Raw genomic sequence first — 12841 nt, 5'->3', positions numbered from 1 at the left:
GTGATTTCCAGCGTGGAACTGTCATAGGATGCCACCTGTGCTACAAATCCAGCCCTGAAATGTCCTCGCTCCTAAACATTCTGGCTTTGGAGGTTGCCAGGAGAACCCTACATTTCGGACTGCATTGTGCCGAGTGTGACATTTGGTGGAGGAGGAATTATGGTGTGGGGTTGTTTTTCAGGAGTTAATTCCAGTGAAAGGAAATTTGAATGCTCCAGGATACCAAAACATGTTGGCCAATTCCATGCTCCCAACCTGGTGGGAACACTTTGGAGCGGGCCCCTTCCTCTTCCAACATGAGCAAGGTCCATAAAGACATGGATGACACTTGATGAACTTGACTGGCCTGCACAGAGTCCTGACCTGAACCCCATAGAACACCTTTGGGGATGAATTAGAACGGAGACTGAGAGCCAGGCCTTCTCCACCAACATCACCAATGCGCTTTTGGAAGAATGGTGGAAAATTGCTATAAACACACTCCGCAACCTTGTGGACAGCCTTCCCAGAAGAGTTGAAGCTGTAATAGCTGCAAAAGGTCATATTGAACCCTGTGGGTTAGGAATGGGATGGCACTTTGACTTCATATGCGAGTCAAGGCAGGTGGACAAATACTTTTGGCTATATAGTGTACTTGGGAATGTGCTGAATCCCTCATGTGACTGAGAAAAGCTGTCCGCTTCTAAAGTTTGTTTTCATGTGTCCAACAGACATCAGCGAAGCACTTCCTGAACAACCGGAGAGGAGCTTTGGGATGCAGGAGCAGGAGCCGCAGCCCCCCCGCGTTGGAAAGGAAGACAGGGCGCCACAGACCCCTTACATGAAAAAGGAAGAGGAGGTGCCACAGGTCATGCACTTTGAAAAAGAAGAAGACAACCTGCTGACCCCGCGTGTCAAAGAGGAAGAGGAGGCACCACAGACCCCGCACCTTAAAAAGGAAGAGGATGCGTGGACCCCTCACATTAAGGAGGAAGAGGAGGAGCACAGCATCAGTCATGAATGGTTGGAGGAGGTCCCAGTGACTGTGAAGAGTGAACATGATGAGGTCAAAGGTGAGAGAGAGGCGGAGCCTCCAACAGAAGGTGAGAGAGACCACTGCAGAGCACCACCAGCGGACAACATCTTAGCTCCATCAGATAGTGACGAGACGACGTCTCACTCTTCTGACTCTGACGATGACGACGCGCGCTTTAAATGTTCTCACTGTGACAAAACCTTCAAACACCGCTGCACTCTGAAAGTGCACGTCAGAACGCACACCGGGGAAAAACCCTTTCCCTGCGCAGAGTGCGGCAAAGGCTTCGCGCGAAGAAACGTGCTGAAAGTGCACATGAGGACGCACACGGGAGAAAAACCCTGTTCCTGTTCAATCTGCGGCAAGTATTTCAGTCAGAGGCAACATTTGAAAATACACATGAGAATACACACTGCAGAAAAACCATTCGTGTGCTCGGTTTGCGGCAAAATATTCTCTGTAAAGGCTAATTTGATAATGCACACAAGGACACACACTGGAGAAAAACCTTTCATCTGTTCAGAATGTGGGAAAGGTTTTACACAAAATCACAGTTTGAAAGCACACGTGAGAACACACACTGGCGAGAAACCGTTTATCTGTTCAGTGTGCGGTGAAGGTTTCGCACAAAGTCTCTGTTTGAAAGCACACACGAGAATACACACCGGAGAGAAACCTTTTTCATGTTCAGTCTGCGGTAGAGGTTTTTTGCAACGTGGCGAGTTGAAAGTGCACATGAGAACACACGTCATAGAAAAAACATTCTCCTGCCCAATTTGTAGTAAAATATTCCCCCAGAAGGCAAATTTGCAAATACACACAAGAATACACACCGGTGAGAAACCGTTTATCTGTACAGTCTGCGCCAAAGGTTTTATACAGAGTCACCATTTGAAAAGACACATGAGAAGACACACCGGGGAGAAAGTGTTGAGTTGCAGTGTGTGTGGCGAAGGATTCTCTTACAAGTACCAGTGTAAGAAACACAAGTGTGCTGGCGAGGACAAGCAGCAGCAAATCAAGCGGAAGACTTTGAAATAAGCTGTCAAAACGTTGACTTTCTGACATCAGCACATACAAAAGCGGTGAAGTTGTCACCTTGTGTAAATGGCAAATAAAAAGAGAATACAACAAATCTAGGGATGTCCGATAATGGCTTTTTGCCAATATCCGATATTCTGATATTGTCCAACTCTTTAATTACCGATACCGATATCAACCGATATATGCAGTTGTGGAATTAACACATTATTATGCCTAATTTGGACAACCAGGTATGGTGAAGATAAGGTACTTTTTTTTTTTAAATTAGTAAAATAAGATAAATAAATTAAAAACATTTTCTTGAATAAAAAAGAAAGTAAAACAATATAAAAACAGTTACATAGAAACTAGTAATTAATGAAAATTAGTAAAATGAAGTGTTAAAGGTTAGTACTATTAGTGGAGCAGCAGCACGCACAATCATGTGTGCTTACGGACTGTATCCCTTGCAGACTGTATTGATATATATTGATATATAATGTAGGAAGCAGAATATTAATAACAGAAAGAAACAACCCTTTTGTGTGAATGAGTGTAAATGGGGGAGGGAGGTTTTTTGGCTTGGTGCACTAATTGTAAGTGTATCTTGTGTTTTTTATGTGGATTTAATTAAAAAAAACAAACAAAAAAAAAAAACGATACCGATAATAAAAAAACCGATACCGATAATTTCCGATATTACATTTTAACGCATATATCGGCGTTACATCTCTAAACAAATCCTTTTCAACTAATATTCAATTCCAAAGTCCATCTTAGATGAGCTCGGGCCCAGCGAAGCGTTTCTGGGTGTTGTTGATAAATGCCTTCGGCTTTGCATAGGAGAGTTTTAACTTGCACTTACAGATGTAGCGACCAACTGTCGTTACTGACAGTGGTTTTCTGAAGTGTTCCTGAGCCCATGTGGTGATATCCTTTACACACTGATGTGGCTTTTTGACGCAGTAGCGCCTGAGGGATCCAAGGTGTGTAATATCGTGGCTTACCTGCAGTGATTTCTCCACATTCTCTCAACCTTTTGATGATATTACGGAGCGTAGATAGTGAAATCCCTAAATTCCTTGTTGAGAAATGTTGTTCTTCAACAATTTGCTCAGGCCTTTGTTGACAAAGTGGTGACCCTCACCCCGTCCTGGAAGCTGCCTTTTATACCCAATCATGGCACCCACCTGTTCCCAATTAGCCCGTTCACCTGTGGGATGTTCCAAATAAGTCTTTGATTAAGCATTCCTCAACGTTCTCACTCTTTTTTGCCACTTGTGCCAGCTTTTTTGAAACATGTTGCAGGCATCAAATTCCAAATGAGCTAATATTTGCCAAAAAATAATAAAGTCTGTCAGTGTGAACATGAAATATCTTGTCTTTGCAGTCTATTCAATTGAATATAAGTTGAAAAGGATTTGTTGTATTCTCTTTTTATTTACCATTTACACAACATGACAACTTCACTGCTTGTGTAGTTTGTATAGCGTGTGTGACATTGTTGTGTGTGTGTAACACCATCTTGTTATTTTGCTTGTACTATTTATAGATTAAATACTTTAGTGGGGTTTTTTTGCAGTCAAGTGCATGCATTATTTTTGCAACATTGTGTCCATTTATTTAGAAGTAACAGAAGAATGTGACTGTGGAGAGTAAACGGTACAAAACATGTGTTGCAACAAATACAATTTATATGTGTAAAGATATTCATAAATCCATTTTATACTTGATCACAATAGTGTTTTATAGAGGTTTTTGAAATAATAAAGTGTTAAAAATGTTAGTTTTTTTCATTGTAAATGATTCCGTAGTCCAGGGGTCACCAACGCGGTGCCCGCGGGCACCAGGTAGCCCGTAAGGACCAGATGAGTAGCCCGCTGGCCTGTTCTAAAAATAGCTCAAAGAGCAGCACTTACCAGTGAGCTGCATCTATTTTTTAAATTGTATTTATTTACTAGCAAGCTGGTCTCGCTTTGCCCGACATTTTTAATTCTAAGAGAGACAAAACTCAAATAGAATTTGAAAATCCAAGAAAATATTTTAAAGACTTGGTCTTCACTTGTTTAAATAAATTCATTAACTTGTTTTACTTTGCTTCTTATAACTTTCAGACAGACAATTTTAGAGAAAAAATACAACCTTAAAAATGATTTTAGGATTTTTAAGCACATATACCTTTTTACCTTTTAAATTCCTTCCTCTTCTTTCCTGACAATTTAAATCAATGGTCAAGTAAATGTATTGTTTTTATTGTGAAGAATAATAAATACATTTTAATTGAATTCTTCATTTTAGCTTCTGTTTTTTCAACGAAGAATATTTGTGAAATATTTCTTCAAACTTATTATGATTAAAATTAAAAAAAATATATTCTGGCAAATCTAGAAAATCTGTAGAATCAAATTTAAATCTTATTTCAAAGTCTTTTGAATTTCTTTTAAAAATTTTGTTCTGGAAAATCTAGAAGAAATAATGATTTGTCTTTGTTAGAAATATAGCTTGGTCCAATTTGTTATATATTCTAACAAAGTGCAGAGTGGATTTTAACGTATTTAAAATATGTCATCAAAATTCTAAAATTAATCTTAATCAGGAAAAATTACCAATGATGTTCCATCATTTTTTTTTTTTTTTTTTCAAAAAGATTCGAATTAGTTAGTTTTTCTATTCTTTTTTTCGGTTGGATTTGGAATTTTAAAGAGTCGAAATTGAAGATAAACTACGTTTCAAAATTTAATTGTCATTTTTTTCGTGTTTTCTCCTCTTTTAAACCGTTCAATTAAGTGTAAATATCATTAATTATTAATAATAACATAGAGTTAAAGGTAAATTGAGCCAATTGGCTATTTCTGGCAATTTTTTGAAGTGTGTATCAAACTGGTAGCCCTTCGCATTAATCACTACCCAAGAAGTAGCTCTTGCTTTCAAAAAGGTTGCTGACCCCTGGTTTACATGATGTACATCTTTGTTTTACATGTGTTCATATCTTTGCTTTTGAGTACGTATAAATCCCTCTTAGTTGATATTTACTGCTTCACATGTGAAACATCTTCTGGAAGCATATTATTTAGAGATGTCCGATAATATCGGCCTGCCGATATTATCGGCCGATAAATGCGTTAAAATGTAATATCGGAAATTATCGGTATCGTTTTTTTTTTTTTTATCAATATCGTTTTTTTTTTTGTTTTTGTTTTTAAAAAAAAAATTAAATCCACATAAAAAACACAAGATACACTTACAATTAGTGCACCAAGCCAAAAAACCTCCCTCCCCCATTTACACTCATTCACACAAAAGGGTTGTTTCTTTCTGTTATTAATATTCTGCTTCCTACATTATATATCAATATATATCAATACAGTCTGCAAGGGATACAGTCCGTAAGCACACATGATTGTGCGTGCTGCTGCTCCACTAATAGTACTAACCTTTAACAGTTAATTTCACTAATTTTCATTAATTACTAGTTTCTATGTAACTGTTTTTATATTGTTGTACTTTCTTTTTTATTCAAGAAAATGTTTTTAATTTATTTAATTTTATTTTACTAATTTTTTTAAAAGTACCTTATCTTCACCATACCTGGTTGTCCAAATTAGGCATAATAATGTGTTAATTCCACGACTGTATATATCGGTTGATATCGGTATCGGTAAATAAAGAGTTGGACAATATCGGAATATCGGATATCGGCAAAAAGCCATTATCGGACATCCCTAATATTATTATTTACTTTATACATCATTTGAGCAGTTTTTTTTGTGTTTTATACAAGATCATTTACTCAAATGTGAGACTTTATGAATCATTTGTTGGGTATCGATAATCCATTCTATAATCGTCTGTTACTCTCTTTGGTCATATGAATATTGTTTTGTGATTGTTTTATATGCATGTCCCCACACCTTCATGCAATATATAGATGAGGGAAGATGGCAGAATTATTTGTGAAAGGATATTTTTGTTTTTAATAATCTACATTTGTGAATTAAAAAAAAAAAAAGAGTACCCACGACATTTGCCCTCCAATTAATGTCTCTCTTATTCAGGCGTGTCAAAGTCAAATACAGAGTGGGCCCAAATGTAAAAGTGAACAAATGAACCTTTTAATAGGGACCCAAACAAGTTGTGCATTGAACATTGAACAAGCAAGGCTTATAGAACTTTATAGTGACATGCACAATCCAGTTTCAAATAATAATTAAAGCTGCAAGCAGCGTTGGTCGGGTCCGCATTTTGGCAGGTGCTAGTCCTAATTAGATCGCAATTTCCACCAGTCCTGATGTGTGTAAAAAGTTTGGTGAGTTTTGAAGTATTTTAAGGGGGTCAAATTACAGCGCAAAGAGGCAACAATTAGTGTTTTTATGAAACTTTTGTTTTGAAGGGGTGATTGCCAACTTCCTGTTGATTTTTGCTGAAGGATGTCAGTGTATGAAATGTAGCTCTAAGTCAGACCTATATAGAGGTTTTTGTTGCATGTCTCTACGATGTTCGTACTGGGAGTTAAAGGAAGTTGTGTCTGGGTTTTTTTCCTAGGTGCTGCGGCACAGCGGTTCTTTTATTTGAAGGCTCGTAAAATCAAAACCGTAGCACTTATCAAAAACGCTTTCGTCAACTTTTAATCAGAAGGGTTCAATCTCTCTCCTGTAGCAGTTTGAAGCCGAAACGACAAACGCGCTCAGAGGAGATAACGTTTTATGTTTGGTGACCGGTTTTAACAAAAAGTTAGTTTTGAAGGAGGGATTGCAAACTTCCTGTTGATTTTTGCTGAAGGATGTCAATCTATGAAATGTAGGTCTAAGTGAGACCTACGTAGAGGTATTTGTTTCATGTCTCTAAGACGTTCCTACCGGAAGTTACAAGCAGTTTTGTCTGAGTTTTCCTCTGAGGAGCAGTTTTTTTTCTCTGTTTTATTCTAAAATTGCGCTGGAGCGCAATTTTGAGTTTTGGGGTTCGGTTTTTTTTTTTTAGATTGCAATTTCCACCAGTCCTGATGTGTGTGAGAAGTTTGGTGAGTTTTGAAGTATTTTAAGGGGGTCAAATTAGAGGTCAAAGAGGCAAAAATGAGTTTTTTTAGTACAATTTTGTCTTGAAGGGGAAATTGCCAACTTCCTGTTGGGTTTTTGCCCGAGGATGTACAATTATAAAATGTAGGTCTAAGTCTGACCGACATAGAGGTTTTTGTTTCATGTCTCTACGACCTTCCTAGTGGGAGTTACAGGCAGTTTGTTTTTGTTTTTTCCTAGGGAGCGCTAGAGTGCAATTTTGGGTTTTTTATTAACTTGCAATTTTCCCTGTGGGAGTCCTTTGTAGTGGGTACAGGGCGGACCCTAATAATAATAATAATTAAAAAATATCAATGGCATATCAAATACAATTCAAACACAAATTGAATGCCTCTTTTCTATTTGCAGCCGTCTGAGGTAAATATCAACATTAACTTTTTCCACAGGCTAATAAATTAGAAAATAAAATAACAATGACTAAAGCAACCATTCAGGACTTGAAACTGCTCAGTTTGCAACACACTGATCTAATCTCATGTGCCCAAGCCAGATACCTGACATCTTTTCTTGGATGCTAGTTCATTAAATAATTAATGTCGGGGCTCAGGCTTTGAGCTGAGGCAACCTTCATTATCCAACCAAGGTGTTCATCAGTCATTACCGGACCACAGTCTTGGGGGCGTGCCTTAAAGGCACTGCCTTTAACGTCCTCTACGAGCTGTCGTCACGTCCGCTGTTCATCCATTCTAACAACGTGCCGGTCCAGTCACAAGACATGTGCGGCTTCTGCACGCACACACACGTGAATGCAACGCATACTTCTCATCAACAGCCATACAGGTCACACTGAGGGTGCCCGAATAAACAACTTCAACACTGTTAGAAATATACACCACGCTGTGAAACCACACCAAACAAGAATGACAAACACATTTCGGGAGAACATCAGCACCGTAACACAACATAAACACACGGGACAAATACCCAGAATTAGGGATGTCCGATAATGGCTTTTTGCCGATATCCGATATTCCGATATTGTCCAACTCTTTAATTACCGATACCGATATCAACCGATATATGCAGTCGTGGAATTAACACATTATTATGCCTAATTTGGACAACCAGGTATGGTGAAGATAAGGTACTTTTTTAAAAAAAATTGTAAAATAAGATAAATAAATTAAAAACATTTTCTTGAATAAAAAAGAAAGTAAAACAATATAAAAACAGTTAGATAGAAACTAGTAATGAATGAAAATGAGTAAAATGAAGTGTTAAAGGTTAGTACTATTAGTGGAGCAGCAGCACGCACAATCATGTGTGCTTACGGACTGTATCCCTTGCAGACTGTATTGATATATATTGATATATAATGTAGGAAGCAGAATATTGATAACAGAGAGAAATGGGGGGAGGGAGGTTTTTTGGGTTGGTGCACTAATTGTAAGTGTATCTTGTGTTTTTTATGTGGATTTAATAAATTTAAAAAAAACGATACCGATAATAAAAAAACCGATACCGATAATTTCCGATATTACATTTTAACGCATATATCGGACATCTCTACCCAGAACCCTTTGTAGCACTAACCCCCGTGCCCCCCACACACACACATTCCTTGTAGCGTCCCGGAAGAGTTAGTGCTGCAAGGGGTTCCGGGTATTTGTTGTGTTGTGTTTATGTTGTGTTACGGTTGCGGATGTTCTCCCGAAATGTGTTTGTCATTCTTGTTTGGTGTGGATTCACAGCGTGGCGCATATTTCTAACAGTGTTAAACTTGTTTGTACGGTCACCCTCAGTGTGACCTGTATGGCTGTTGATCAAGTAAGCCTTGCATTCACTTGTGTGCGCGGGCAGAAGCCGCACATGTCTTGCGACTGGGCCGGCACTCGTTGGACTGGGTGAAGATTTTCGGGAGGAGCAGTGAAAATGTGGAGTCTCCCGGAAGGGTCGTGAAGTATGAGAGTTGTCAATCATGTGTGTTGCCACCCATTACTGCGGTGGGCCAGCTCTAGTGTTAATTTGATACCTCCTCGCGGGCCAGAGTTTGACACCCACGCTCTTATTGAAGAAATAATATTAAAGGAACTCCTGCGACTTAACAACATATTTACTTGACCCACTTCCTGGGAAACTTATGAAGGAGCTGATTGTAATATTAGGACCATCCACCCATCTTCTTCCGCTTATCCGGGGTGGGGTCGCGGGGGCAGCAGCCTAAGCAGGGAAGCCCAGACTTCCCTCTCCCCAGCCACTTGGTCCAGCTCCTCCCGGGGGATCCCGAGGCGTTCCCAGGCCGGCCGGGAGACATAGTCTTCCCAACGTGTCCTGGGTCTTCCCCGTGGCCTCCTACCGGTCGGACGGGTGGCATCCTGACCAGATGCCCGAACCACCTCACCTGGCTCCTCTCCATGTGGAGGAGCAGCGGCTTTACTTTGAGCTCCTCCCGGATGACACACCCGTGATCTTGTCCTTTCGGTCATAACCCAAAGCTCATGACCATAGGTGAGGATGGGAACGTAGATCGGCCGGTAATTTGAGAGCTTTGCCTTCCGGCTCAGCTCCTTCTTCACCACAACGGATCGATACAGCGTCCGCATTACTGAAGACGCCGCCTGTCGATCTCACCATCCACTCTTCCCCCACTCGTGAACAAGACTCCCAGGTACTTGAACTCCTCCACTTGGGGCAGAGTCTCCTCCCCAACCCGGAGACGGCACTCCACCCTTTTCCGGGCGAGAACCATGGACTCGGACTTGGAGGTGCTGATTGTCATCGCAGTCGCTTCACACTCGGCTGCGAACCGATCCAGCGATAGCTGAAGATCCTGGCCAGATGAAGCCATCAGGACCACATCATCTGCAAAAAGCAGAGACCTAATCCTGCAGCCACCAAACCAGATCCCCTCAACGCCCTGACTGCGCCTAGAAATTCTGTCCATAAAAGTTCTGAACAAAATGGGTGACAAAGGGCAGCCTTCGAACACCCCAATCAGTTTTTCAACTTCTTTAAGTCGGGGTCCACTTAAATTGATTCATGGTACAGATATATACTATCAGATATATACTATCATCATAATACAGTCATCATCAGAGTATATACATTGAATTATTTACATTATTTACAATCAACCAAACCCTCCTCATCCCACCCCCCGGATTGTAAATAATGTAAATAATTCAATGTATATACTCTGATGATGAACTTGTGTGATGACTGTATTATGATGATAGTATAGACCAGGGGTCAGCAACCTTTTTGAAAGCAAGAGCTACTTCTTGGGTAGTGATTAATGCGAAGGGCTACCAGTTTGATACACACTTCAATAAATTGCCAGAAATAGCCTATTTGCTCTATTTACCTTTAACTCTATGTTATTATTAATAATTTAATTAATGATATTTACACTTAATTGAACGGTTTAAAAGAGGAGAAAACACGAAAAAAAATGACAATTAAATTTTGAAACATAGTTTATCTTCAATTTCGACTCTTTAAAATTCAAAATTCAACCGAAAAAAAAGAAGAGAAAAACTAGCTAATTCGAATCTTTTTGAAAAAATTTAAAAAATAATTTATGGAACATCATTAGTCATTTTTCCTGATTAAGATTAATTTTAGAATTTTGATGACATGTTTTAAATAGGTTAAAATCCAATCTGCACTTTGTTAGAATATATAACAAATTGGACCAAGCTATATTTCTAACAAAGACAAATCATTATTTCTTCTAGATTTTCCATAACAAAAATGTTAAAATAAATTCAAAAGACTTTGAAATAAGATTTAAATTTGATTCTACAGATTTTCTAGATTTGCCAGAATATTTTTTTTGAATTTTAATCAAAATAAGTTTGAAGAAATATTTCACAAATATTCTTTGTCAAAAAAACAGAAGCTAAAATGAAGAATTAAATTAAAATGTATTTATTATTCTTTACAATAAAAATAAAAAAAAATTTACTTGAACATTGATTTAAATTGTCAGGAAAGAAGAGGAAGGAATTTAAAAGGTAAAAAGGTATATGTGTTTAAAAATCCTAAAATCATTTTTAAGGTTGTATTTTTTCTCTAAAATTGTCTTTCTGAAAGTTATAAGAAGCAAAGTAAAAAATTAATGAATTTATTTAAACACGTGAAGACCAAGTCTGCCAAAACTGTCAGGTGCCCGGGGAAGAAAAAAGGGAAAAGAAGAGGAGAAACGAGAAAAAGACAGAGGGAGCAGGTAGGTAACGTTAGCCTACATGAAATTATTTGTCTGTTACAGAATGTGATAGTAACCTGGCTTTTTAGCATTAAGCTAATGTTACATGATTCGGCAATTGCTAATCAATAAATAGCTAGTTCTGTTTTAACGTCGGGTTAATATTGTGGAGGGGGCTAAATTGTTATGGAAAATAATAATGTAACGTTAGGTAATTACAGTACTCCCTGGTGTACAGTAATTTGTAAGTCATTCTAGTTAATGCAATATTAAAAAGCACAAATAGAGAACTCTGTAGGATCCCCTTTTTTTGTAATATAGTTGTTAAAGTCATACTGGTTTGATATCTTGTTTTGTGCAGTGCCTTATTTATATTGTATTTTTAATTTATTTTATGCAACTTGTTGACACATTTTATTTTGTGTTTATGTATGTAAAAAATACTGTATTTCATATATTCATTTTTTATATTCATTTATTTATTCATCTTTTTTTAATCTTGTTAACTATTCTGATTGTTAATTTGCTTTCTTTAAGTGAAAAAAAAAAGGTCAAAGACAAAGCTATTCGGCTTCTTGTGAGTATATACACTTCATTGCCGATGTGGGGGGGCGCCACCTAAAATCTTGCCTAGGGCGCCAGATTGGTTAGGGCCGGGCCTGGATTTTGGTCTGGAAGGAGATGAAGTGAACTACATCAAGAGAAGCAACACAAATGGAGGAGGAGGAGGAGCAGCTGATGAAGAACCTCAACTACAAAGTGGTAAAAAAACATGTCATTTGCTATAGATCAGGGGTCACCAACACGGTGCCCGCGGGCACCAGGTAGCCCGTAAGGACCAGATGAGTAGCCCGCTGGCCTGTTCTAAAAATAGCTCAAATAGCAGCACTTACCAGTGAGCTGCCTCTATTTTTTAAATTGTATTTATTTACTAGCAAGCTGGTCTCACTCATTTTTAATTCTAAGAGAGACAAAACTCAAATAGAATTTGAAAATCCAAGAAAATATTTTAAAGACTTGGTCTTCACTTGTTTAAATAAATTCATTAATTTTTTTACTTTGCTTCTTATAACTTTCAGAAAGACAATTTTAGAGAAAAAATACAACCTTAAAAATGATTTTAGGATTTTTAAACACATATACCTTTTTACCTTTTAAATTCCTTCCTCTTCTTTCCTGACAATTTAAATCAATGTTCAAGTAAAAAAAAAATGTTTTTATTGTAAAGAATAATAAATACATTTTAATTTAATTCTTCATTTTAGCTTCTGTTTTTTTGACGAAGAATATTTGTGAAATATTTCTTCAATATTTCTGGCAAATCTAGAAAATCTGTAGAATCAAATTTAAATCTTATTTCAAGGTCTTTTGAATTTATTTTAAAATTTTTGTTCTGGAAAATCTAGAAGAAATAATGATTTGTCTTTGTTAGAAATATAGCTTGGTCCAATTTGTTATATATTCTAACAAAGTGCAGATTGGATTTTAACCTATTTAAAACATGTCATCGAAATTCTAAAATTAATCTTAATCAGGAAAAATTACTAATGATGTTTCATAAATTATTTTTTTAAATTTTTCTCT

The 12841-nt window shown here is 37.6% G+C and overlaps 1 protein-coding gene across 2 annotated transcripts in view; it reads left to right on the top strand.

Moving 5' to 3' along the window:
• Positions 1-4253, top strand: part of LOC133640963 (zinc finger protein OZF-like) — a 16627-nt gene extending 12374 nt beyond the window's left edge. For both annotated transcript variants that reach the window (XM_062034694.1, XM_062034693.1), the window contains one exon: positions 711-4253. In XM_062034694.1, coding sequence (XP_061890678.1) covers positions 755-2056 — 1302 coding nt within the window. In that variant the 5' untranslated portion in view covers positions 711-754 and the 3' untranslated portion in view covers positions 2057-4253. The remainder of the gene's footprint in view (positions 1-710) is intronic.
• Positions 4254-12841: the final 8588 nt, after the last annotated feature.

Source organism: Entelurus aequoreus, linkage group LG23, assembly GCF_033978785.1.
Source record: "Entelurus aequoreus isolate RoL-2023_Sb linkage group LG23, RoL_Eaeq_v1.1, whole genome shotgun sequence".
Taxonomy (NCBI): domain Eukaryota; kingdom Metazoa; phylum Chordata; class Actinopteri; order Syngnathiformes; family Syngnathidae; genus Entelurus; species Entelurus aequoreus.
Note: the sequence above shows the minus strand (reverse complement) of the source record. Positions and strands in the feature narration are given on the sequence as shown.